The sequence below is a fragment of the Sminthopsis crassicaudata genome, chromosome 3 (assembly GCF_048593235.1).
Source record: "Sminthopsis crassicaudata isolate SCR6 chromosome 3, ASM4859323v1, whole genome shotgun sequence".
Lineage (NCBI taxonomy): Eukaryota > Metazoa > Chordata > Mammalia > Dasyuromorphia > Dasyuridae > Sminthopsis > Sminthopsis crassicaudata.
This window is the reverse complement of record NC_133619.1, coordinates 654,014,225-654,026,264: the sequence shown is the minus strand read 5'-3', so window position 1 is coordinate 654,026,264 and position 12,040 is coordinate 654,014,225. Positions and strand designations below refer to the sequence as shown.

Below are 12,040 nucleotides of genomic sequence, written 5' to 3'. Positions count from 1 at the left end.
ATGGGGAACAGACAGAAAATTAAATTTCATTGACTCACTCTCTGCTAATAGGAACCTTTCATGTCTTTGACCCAATATGGATACCCTTCTCTCACTCTCTTTGCAGCTTTCTTTATATGTTCTTTTTTCCTACTAGAATTTATAAGTTCCTTGAAGAAAGGAACTGTTTTAAAAAAAAACCCTTATATTTATATCCTCAAGTCTAGCATGGTTTAAATCAATGACTGGCACATAATCAGAACTTAATGAATACTCTCTTTCTCTGGGGCTAAGCTTTGATCTGAGGGAGAAAAAAGTTACTTCAATTACAAACCTTAAAGTACAATAAAGGGGCAGCTAGGTGGCGCAGTGAACAGAGCATCAGCCCTGAATTCAGGAGGACCCGAGTTCAAATTTGATCTCAGACACTTAATGCTTCCTAGCTGTGTGATGTTATCCTGGGCAAGTCACTTAACCCCAGCCTCAGGGAAAAAATAAAATAAAATAAAATAAATAAAAATGCTAGCCAGTATACATACATACATATATACCTTCATCCTGAAGGATGTGGGAATCTCCATATATTACATAAATTACATGTACCATTAAACCTCAAGTGAGCACTTCAGGCATCCCAGACATTTTTGGAAATTTTAAATCATATGGAAGTAGATATTTTTAACAAAGAGAAGATCCAATTCATTTCCAATTGATCAATGATGGACAGAATCAGCTACACCCAGAGAAGGAACACTGGAAATGAATGTGGACTACTTCCATTTTCGTTTTTCCTCCCAGGTTATTTTTACCTTCTGAATCCATTTTTTCTTGTGCAACAGGAGAACTGTATGGATCTGCACACATATATGGTATCTAAGATATACTTTACCATGTTTAACATGTATGAGACTGCCTGACATCTAGGGAAGGGGGTGGAGGGAGGGAAGGGAAAGGTTGGAACAGAAGTGAGTGCAAGCAACAATGTTGTCAAAATTACCCATGCATAAATTGTCAGTAAAAAGCTATAATAAAAAAAGTTTAATCATAAACATACTTCCAAGGACAAACAGATTTGCCGAAGCTGCCTTACCCAGAGACACCAGGTTCTCATAGTTCTCCAGCATCACCTCTCTGTAGAGTTCTTTCTGAGAGGCATCCAGTATCTTCCATTCCTTCTTTGTGAAGTACACAGCCACATCGTTGAATGTCACTGTTCCCTGGAATATAGAACACACTCCTGCTCAGCCACAGACACATACAGATGGAGCCTGGAGGATGCAGAGAATTCACAGGATTCATAGGGGATGGTTCCCAAGACATTGAGGGTCTTAATTATTCTGTGTTTAACACTGACTTAAAATGTGCCACATTTTGTACTAGACTGTATGACTTAAAGGACATGACTTTAAAAAAATTTTATAATAGATTTTCATTTTCAAAATACACGCAAAGATAGTTTTCAAGATTCATTGTTGCAAAACCTTATGTTCCAAATTTCTTTCCCAACTTCCCCATCTTCCCCCTTTCCTGGAAGGAAGCAATCCAAAAGAGATTAAAAATGAGCCATAAAGAACAAGTTTAAAAATAAAACCAAAGAAGACATAATCCTTAGGGAGAAACAATCAGTGGAGAAAATTCTGAGCAACTGTGACTCCTGCCATTATAGAAGAGAATAAATTTCGGATACAAGAGAAAATGAACTCTGGCTATTAAGAGTCAAATCATAGAAAGGAATAGGGTCAGGGAGGCCACTCTCCACAATGATATTTTCTGAATTTCTGGGAGAATTTGCCTCAATTTTACATGACAATATGTTGTAGCTATCATTCTTACGAGGTTATTTTAGTAAACATAGTCTCTTTGAACTAATTTTGCCTACTGCTTATTAAATATAAGTGCATTGGTGGGGATTTTTGAATGTGTTTTATGAATGTGCACCCACAGAGTACACCGGACCATCCTGGACATCCATCAGGTAACTTGCTGGTATTAGTTGGGGCTGTACCCAGACAGGCTGCTATACTAGAGGAATTTCATCTGGAGTATATTTGGGTATCTGCTGCAAAAATTTTCTGAAACCATTGGGAATATTAACAGCACCTACTTTTCCAAGTTGTTTTGAAGATATTTTTAAATTTTTAAAATTAATTTTCAACTTAATAAGAAAAAATTACCACGTATACAGCAGAACATAAGAGAAGATTCAATGTGTAACAATCAATTTCCATTTCAAGAAAATCATATATATATATATATAGAGAGAGAGAGAGAGATATAGATGTAACCTTTATTATAAAGGTTTTCTTTATAATAAATAATACACACACATACATAAATTAGTATATACACACACACATATATAATAAATAATACTACACATTTTTTTCATAGCTGTCCAGCTTTTTCTTGCTTCCTTGTATGTTCCTTGTTCCCTGCTATATACTTTTTACTTTACTTTTTTCCTTTCTCCCCCACAGAAGAAAGGTGCGCATATATAAAAATATGTATATATATATATATATATATATATAAATTACACATATACACACATACATATACATTGCTGCCTATAAACATATACATATATGTAAAACCTATTAACATGTTTTTATGTTAAAATAAGCTGTAGCTAGAGCCACACAAAGTAGACCTAGAGACAGGTTTTTAGAAATAAAGTAGAGGTTTAATTAATTTAAATATGCTAACAATCTAGATTTAATTAATTTAATTAATCACTTTAAGAGTAAGAAATGAAATTTTGATACTGGTAGCTCTCTTGGGCAGAAGACCTTTCCTATAAAGACAGAAATTATATACACAAATCATAAGGAGGAAGACATAGGGAAGATGAATTACAATGCAATAATTTTCAGGTCCTGAGTGGTTTCCCCCAACAAGGCCATGTGTGCAAGACAATATGGGTGTTCTCCGGTTTTATGGGAATAGTTTAAGTGATTGTTCCAAATCACTGGGGTCATTACTTGGCGGGGGACAGGTGACAGGAACAGGTTCTGCAATCTTTGATTCTCTTTACTTAACCTACAAAGAAGAGTGTTGTCAGGAATTGATGGTCATTTCAAGTTGCACTGTAACCCTCTGACCAGAATCTGCTGGCAAAATGGTAGCTCTGAAAAATCTAGATTATTAGCATATTCATTATACATCTGATGTTAATATGGACATCATAATTTTCTACACAGTTTGTACTGTGTTTATTTTCACTTGTCATTTATTTCTCTGGAGATGGAGACCATCTTCTTTCAGAAGTTCAAATCGTTCCATGTTTTTCTAAATCAACTAGCTTCATCATTTCCTAGATCATAACTATATTCCAACCTAATCACATTCCATCTGACAGACTATCTATAAAAGTTATTTTTCCCATTTTCTGCATTCCTTCTATTCTTGGCTACATAGGTTTTATTTATATAAGAAGATTTTAATTTAAAATAATCAAAATTATCCATTTTATACCTCAACAATGCTTTCACTTTATAATATGGCTTAAGGTCTGATATATCTTTTCCCCCCTTGGTTTCTTTGAAGTTCCTCACCTTTTGTTCTTCTAATTGAACTTTGTTATTATTTTTTTCTAATTCAGTAAAATAATTTTAGTAATTTAATTGGGATGTCATTACAGAAATAGATTAGATTAGATGGTCATTTAAAAATTAAATTGACTTTACCCACAAACAATAAATATTATTTCAATTATTTAGTGCTAACTGTATCTGTATAAAAAGTATTTCATGTTTATTTTTGTATACAAGTTCATCCCATTCACATTCTAAGCCATAATTGCTTGTTGTATATTTTCCTCTCTATCCTTCTCATCCTGTTCCTATCATTCTTCTTCGTTACTTCTATTTTTACCTTGTCCTCCTATGTTTTAACCTACCCATTTTTTTTTAATTTTTTTATTTTATTTTATAATTATAACATTTTTTGACAGTACATATGCATGGGTAATTTTTTACAACATTATCCCTTGCACTTACTTCTATTCAGATTTTTTCCCTTCCTCCCCCAACCCCCTCCCCCAGATGCAAGCAGTCTTATATATGTTAAATATTTACAGTATAATTTAGATACAATATGTGTGTTTAACCTACCCATTTTTCAAGAACCCTTCCCTTATCCTTCTCCCCACCTTCTCCCCTTGACTCTTATTTCAAAATTTAGAAGATTTTTGTATCCTTCTATATGCATATATTATTCCCTTTTTTAATCTATTCCTGATGAGAGTAAAACTTCAGTATCATCTATCTTCCCCCATTAGCTTCTTCTGTATCAATTTTTTCCTTTTTTTGGTCTTATTTGTACGAGATAATTGTTCCTTTTTATCTTTTTCTACAGTGTTACATACTTTTATTACATTATCATACTCAGCTCAGCCCAAGCCTGTATGTCAAACTACATAAAAATGACAGTTAAAAAAGAACATATAATATTTTCATGTGTAAGAAGTAAATGACTTGACCTTATTGAGTCTCTTATAATTGGCCCTTAATGTTTACTTTATATTTCTTCTGGATGTTATATGACCAAGAGTAGCTTACTCAACAAAATATAATATTGAACAAAAATAGAGACCTTTTAAAAAACTTTAAGATATTTGTGACAAAACAACAGAATTTAAGGGGAAAATTCAACATATAACATGTTATATTAAATTCCTTCCTCCATTTCTTGCCAAAAGTAGTCAAAGAAGATGTCCCTAACTATGACGGAAGAGCCCAGAAACTATCTGTATAACAAACATTACAGTTCACAAACAAACAAAAAATAACATGGAAAAAACATGAGAAGGGAATGTAGGTATATGTAGACTATCATACATCAAATGAGAGATAAAGTGGACCCAGAACTCAAGATGCTCTGGCCCTTCTGCCTAGGATTGGCAGTGTTAGATTTATGCTGTGAATACTCCTACATTCAGATGGCACAAAAAAAAGATAAAGGCAGCTTTTTTATGTGGAGTGGAAAAACCAATTTGACCCTGTGCTTCAAGACACTCAAGAGGCACTTTAAATGCCTTATGAAAAAGGTCATATGAACAATAACCTTCATGGAAGTGTTAGTGTCCCTGGTTGACTTCATTGTCTTTGGAAGAGCAACAAAGAGTATGAAGAAAATTGAATGAAAATTTTGGATCAGCTAGAATAGGACTTGTTAATTCCTTTTGGGTCATGGACCCTTTAGGCAGTCAGCCTGGTTAAAATTTTTGCTTCCTTCTCAGAAAAATTATTCTTGCATGACTAAGAGAAAATGCCTAAGGCTATAATGGAAATCAATTATTTGAAATCACAGATGGGGAAGCTAAGTGGCACAGTGTATAGAGCACCAGCCCTAAAGTCAGGAAGACCTGAGTTCAAATCTGATCTTAGACACTTAATGCTTCCTAGCTGTGTGATCCTGTGCAAGTCACTTAACCCCAACTGCCTCAAAAAAAAATTCTGATCAGCACAGAGACCAACTGATTTCAAAGGCCCAATGATGAAATTTCTGTCCATCTCATGGGCAGAATGAAGCTAAGATTCTACAAGGTGCATATCAGGCGTACTCAAGCTATAAGAAGTGTGTTTAAAGCTTCCATCGATGCTGTCTATCACCAGTCTCTCAGCTCAGAATTTATCCTTGACTCCTCTCTAACTCCCATCTGCCACATCCAATCTATTGCCAAGTCCTATTGATTTTACTTTGGCAACACGTCTTGAATATGCTTCCTTCTCTCTTCTGACACTCTGGCCACCCTGGTTGAATCCATCCTCATCTTACCCAACCACTGGTGGGTCTACCCACCTCAAATCTCTCCCCACTCCCATCTATCCTCCTGAACCACCAAAGTGATTTCCTCAAAGCACAGGTCTGACCATGTCACTCCTCTACGCAATAAAATGCAATGAACTCTACAAAATGTTTTGCTTGGTGTTCAAAGTCCTTCATACTTCATCTCCTTTCCACCTTTCCAGTCTTCTTACATCTGACTCCCAACCAAGTATTCTTTGATCTGGTAACACTGGCCTCCTGATGATACCATTAAGGGGAAATCACTTGAGGTACCTCCTAAATGGTAATATGAGAACAAACACATTTCTCAGCATCAAAAAGTACCTTTGGAAAAACTAACCAAGACCAATAGCAAATGAAATCATAAAAAAATTGAATAAGGCAGAAATATTAAATATGCCATTTATCCACAAGAATAAAGTAGAAACTGCAAATCAGAGAATAATAAGAAAAAGACACATACCTAAAGGGACACTCAATAATGACATCCTGAAGAGTAGATAAAAGAAAATATTCTAGAATAATAAATGCTAAAGAGAAGGATAACAACAACAGTATCCCAAAATATTTCAATATAGCTAAAGCAGTACACAGAAATTCTGAAAACATACCCAACAATTACTCTGTGTATGCTTTTTCTTTGGCAGAATATAAACTCCTTGACAGAATGGATTCTTTTCATCTATTTCTTTATGTTATCAGTTACCTAGCTCCTAGGTTCCAAGTATTGGTAAGTTTAAAAAATATTTTAATTGTATTTAGTTTGTTGTTTGTTTGTTTATTTTGAGAGGTAGGGAATGTCTGGCTATAAATAAATCCTTTGAATTGGAAAGGACAGAGCAAATACAGCTAACAGTGAATTAAAACACTAGATAAATAAGCAGATAGTAAGCCCCAATCTGTTCTTGGATGAGTTCAAGTCATCAGGTACAAAATGGAAAATGTTTCCCAAATTTTACAAAAAGTAAATGAGTAGATTCTGTAAATCATGGGGAAAGTATGATTGCTGTTGATTTCTGGCAAAATTTCCAAATGTATAATTCAAGTAAAGAACAGAAAACATCTGGAAAAGTCACTAATGATCATCATGAGCCAAGAAGATTTTATCCAGCAGAGAACATGCCAGGGTAACCTTATTTCTCTAGCCTGTTATGTTGCAGATAATATTCCTATATGTGTGTGACTGGAGCTGTGATCTCCCAGTAAGTTTTGAGATTCAGTCAATGTAGCAAGCATTCTTTCTACAGCACTATGACATAATGGTTACCTGTTTAAGGTTCAATTTCTTCATGCATTAAATAAGAGGCTTAGACAACATTACCTGTAAGGTGCCTTCCAAATTTCATTATTTACAGACTCTAAATCATCTAGAATAATTAGCATTCTGGGAAGATAAATTAATGATCAGGTTCTGGATAAGGAATGATTGATCAAAAAAGATCAAGAAAAGAAAAGGATTCACACTATGAGAAAAGAGGCATTTCCACTGAGAAAGACCTAACTCACCTGGGACTTGATGGCCAAGTATACAGAAACCATTCTTTCCTCCTTGTCTTTAGTGTTCTCCTCTTGAGGAAGGGCACCATCTTGAGGAAGCAGAGCTGAAGGACAAGAAAGAAGCCATGAAGAGTAATCCTTTCTTCCAAACTCACCAGAGAAAATTCTCAGCAAACCCATAATACAATGATAACCATAGAATATGGGGGTCAAAGGAGCTCAGGAACTCTTCTTTACCCATCCCCAGATCCAGAGAAGAAGGCCCATAGAACATTAATGCCTAAGACTCACTCAGCTACAGTGATCACAGCAGTTCCAAGGGAAAGAGGTCTTCTCTGAGAACTAGGAAACATTGGTTCAATTTATAATTCATCTTTGTCCTTTATTTACTATGTGATAAGTTGAATATTCAGCTAAACTCTCTGTGACTCAGTTATACCTTTATTTCAAAAGAAACATATTCCCATTCTCTTCCCAAGCACCAAGGATTAATCTGATGAATCCTTCGGAACAAGAAATAAGGCACCAGCTAAGTATCATCAGAGATTACGTGATCTGATGGAAACATTGCAAAATTAGGTTCCAGGGTTCTTGCGTTCTGCTATTACTTTTACTCTCCTGATTGGCTTTCTTCTTACCTTTGAAGAGACACTTGCTGCCCTTTCAACTGGCCTTCTGCTTCTTCTCCAACATAACCTTTGTTTCAGTCTCTGTCCCTTTGCCTGGGCTATTTCCCATCTCCCTAACCAGAGTATATCTGACTCCTTTGTTTTCATTTTACATTTATTTATTCTGTATTATTACATATATTTATTCTACATGTAATCTCCATGGAGAGAACGTCAGCTCTTTGAGAGTAATATAGTTTCCTTTTTCTTTTTGCCTTAATTGGTTGAGTTCCATTAGCCTAAATCTTCATGTTTGCCAAATGGAGAAGAAAAGTTTTCTCATCTTCTTATTCATAGGCGTTTATTTGCAAGGGGAAAAAACATGATAATGGACATGAAATTTTAGGTAAGTGAAATAAGTGTTAATGGTGCAGACCTAGAATAAATGGAGTAAGTTCAGCTGGGAAGATGTCTATAGGAGAGCCACAAGATTCAGGCTTGTTTCTTTTTCTGTTCAATAGATTTATTCATGATCTAGATTGAACATAAGACATCTGTGATAAATCTTTGGATCACATGTACGTGAGGGGAGATAGTATTCAACAGAGAAGGGAGGCGAGAGGACACCTCCCGTCCTTGTCTATCCCTTTTTCTTTCTCCTGTCCAATTCACTGGACAAATTCTATCTTCCTTTGAAGCCTATCCCCAGCCTAAGACGGCATGCCATTCTCCCCTTCCTTCTCAAGGATTATGGGCAAGTAGCCATATTCTGTCACATCTGTTTCAATGCGTCCAGAACATGCCACATTTGCCCAACTCTGGTCCTCTGGACTGGAGTCAGAAATTGCCTCCACTTTAAAGTTAGGTCCTTCCCATTGGTTTTTCTGTCCAAAGTTCACAGGTCAGAAATATTTCAGATCAAGTCCTATATACTGGAGCTATTCTGAAAATATCACCTTTCTTTTTTTCTTTCTTTTGAACGATCTAAATTTATTTATTTTTTATTAAACCTTTATTTTCAAAACATATGCAGGGATCATTTTTCAACACTGACCCTTGTAAAACTTTGTGATCCAAAATTTCCCCTCCTTCCCCCTACTCCCTCTCCTCGATGGCAAGTAATCCAATATACGGTAAAAATATGATACCACCTTTCTTGAAAGCTCTGACTTTGGGGTTAAAAGGGAGGTCATTTTGGCTGGAGCTTTCATTAGGAGATACCAGCTGTTTCTAGTGACCAAGACAAGGCACATGGGACCAGCCACAGAGTGTAAGAAAGCCTCTTTCCTTATAACTGGTCATGTGGTGAGAGTCATTAATTCTCCATTCACCTCTCTTATTGGTTCAGGTCCTGCAGAACCAGAACAAGGGTCATAGCTATGCATTTAGGGAAATACATGTGGACATAAGTGGATTTGTGAGTTCTTCTGTTATTCCTTTCACAGAGGCAGATCACAAGACCCACCTATCACAGGGAACAAGGTGCTGATAAAACTGAAAAACCTCACCCCTCATGGCCAAACATCTTTGTGCTTGGGGTGTGGTTCTCTAAGAACTAGAACAGGGTAAGAAGCCTTTCCAATGGCAGGACCCCCTAGAGATGGCACTGCTCTGGCAAAGGGAAAGAGTAGGGCTACTTTGGGTCAGTATATAGTTTTTGTGCATAGGGGAAAACTGACAGAGAAATGGACAGAGCAACAAATGGAGAAGTATCTATAGATGCCTTCAAAGAATTGTAGATCTCTCCTTGTCACTTCTGTAGTCACATATCTACAGCAATTCACACACACACACACACACACACACACACACACACACACACACACTCACTCAGAGTAGAATGTGAAAAGTTAAATGCCACAACACACACACACATGAAAAAAGAGGGGTGAGAAGGTCCCCACCTGTGCCCACTGGCTCACTCCCTAACTTACCTGCCAGCATCCTCACAAACAAAGGAGCCAAGCTTCAATTGTAACAGACAAAGGAACTACCTTTCCCAGAATTCCTCGGGGCTGAGAGACTAAGTGCTGGCACAGGCTTGTGGGGCTTGACCTGACAGACTGGAAAGAGAGTCTGAGCAAGTGTCCCTCTGGGAACATAGGGGCTTCCTCAAAGCACTCTGGGAAATGTAGTTCATGGACTCTGTAGTTCAGAAGCGCTGTCCCTCCAGCACCACTCAACAGTACTACAGATTGAGAGCCAGTTGAGGGGCCAGACACTGGAACAAAAATGAAGCACCTATTAGGTCTTAGCGAAATCCCATAAATATTTAAAAAGACTGAACACATGCATGCAAGTCTTACTTTTGGACCACAATGCCTAAAATTTGTATTAATCATAGCTAATTTTAAATCCATGTATATAACTATTAATAATTTTATTAATTACTACTATCAAATTGTGTATGTAACATATACATATTAGAGGAGGAATTTAAAATTTTAAATAGCATTTTATAAAAATCTCATTTGATCCTCATTATAGGCCTGGCAGGTAGATGCTATTATCCCCTCTTTACAATCGAGGCAGACAGAAGTCACACAGCCAGTAAGTGCCTAAGCCCTCATCTGAAGTCAGTTCTTTGTAACTCCAAGCCCATATCCTGGCCATTGCACTACCTGCCTTTCTATTCAATTACAGTTTCATATTCACTATGAATATAGTGGCTAGATAGCTGATCTGGGAGCCAAGAAGACCTCAAATCTCTCCTCACTCAATCCACCCTCCACTCATTGTCAAACTGATCTTTCTAAAGTGTCACTATGACCATGTCACCCTCCCTCCCCATTCAATAAATTACTTGCCTCCCACATCAAATATAATGTCCTCTGACTTTTAAAGCCCTTCACAACCTGAGCCTTACTAACCTTTCTCGGTCTTCTCATACCCCAGGGATTTTGCCATCTTGTACATTGGCCACCTTGCTGCTCCACAAGCCCTTCATCTCCCCAACTCCAGGCATTTTCCCTAGTAGTTGCCATGTCTGGAATACTGAATCATCTCATCTTCAGCTTTTCCTGCCTTCCTTCAAGTCCTTTCTAAAATCCCATTCAAACTAGAAGCTTTTGCTGATCCCTCTTAATGCTTATGCCTTCTCTCTATTGTTGATATCTCGTTTGTATCTAGTTGCTTTTAGACTGAGCTCTCAGAGAGCACTAAAACTATCTTTTTTCTTTCCCTGTATCTTTATTTATCTTTATTGCCTGGTACAATACACAGTAAATGCTTAATAAATACTTTTGACTTGACTTGATGGATTTACCAATGTAAAATTTAAAAAAAATGGATGATTTGAGAAAAGGAAAGATCTAATCTTAGCTCTGGGAACCCTCTGGAAGCATTTGTTAACAAGGAATGGGGGCTATAAGTACAAATTCTTGGAAGAATTTAAAATGGAATTTAAAACCTAATAAAAGAGATAAAGAAAATAACAAAAACAATTCAAGAAAATTATGAAAAGCAAGTTAACTAATTGGAAAAGAGAGGAAATCTTAAGGAAGAAAATAACTCCTTGAAAATTAGAATTGGGCAAAAACCCCAGGAAATCATCCAATGACATTATAAGACACCAAGAAATAATAAAACAAGAAAAAAAAGAAGAGATTCTGAAATACCATAGAAAAACAACTGATTTAAAGAAGAGATCAAGGAGACACAATAAAAGAATTATAGGAATACCTGAAAATTACACTAAAAAATAAATCTATTTAATATCACAAGAAATTATTAAGAAAAAATTGCCTTGTTGTTCTACAACAAGAGGATAAAATAGAAATAGAAAAAAAACTTACTGTACATCACCTGAAAGAGATTCCAGGAGGAAAATGTAAAGGAATGTCAGAGCCAAGTTTCAAAACTCCCATGTTAAGGATAAAATATTGTACAAGGAAAAAAAACCCAACTATTTAATTATTGAAAAAATACAATCAAAATTTCAAAAAATCTACCACTTTCTACTCTATTAGACCATAAATCTTAGAACATTATTTCTTTTTATCCCATTAGTATTTTATTTTTCCAAAAAGAGAGTTTTCAATATTCACCTTTGTAAAGCCTTGTTTTTCAAATTTTTTCCCTTCTTCCCTCTGTCACCTCCTCAAGATAGAAAGCAATCTGATATAGATTAAACATGTGCCATTCTTCTAAATGTATTTCCATAATTC

General features: G+C 36.0%; 1 protein-coding gene across 2 annotated transcripts in view; it reads right to left on the bottom strand.

Moving 5' to 3' along the window:
- LOC141564695 (uncharacterized) overlaps positions 1 to 12,040 on the bottom strand; it is a 90,853-nt gene that overhangs the window by 39,065 nt on the left and 39,748 nt on the right. For both annotated transcript variants that reach the window (XM_074307479.1, XM_074307478.1), the window contains exons 5-6: positions 7,276 to 7,370; positions 1,070 to 1,196 (exon numbers count right to left, since the gene is read on the bottom strand). In XM_074307479.1, coding sequence (XP_074163580.1) covers positions 1,070 to 1,196; positions 7,276 to 7,370 — 222 coding nt within the window. The remainder of the gene's footprint in view (positions 1 to 1,069; positions 1,197 to 7,275; positions 7,371 to 12,040) is intronic.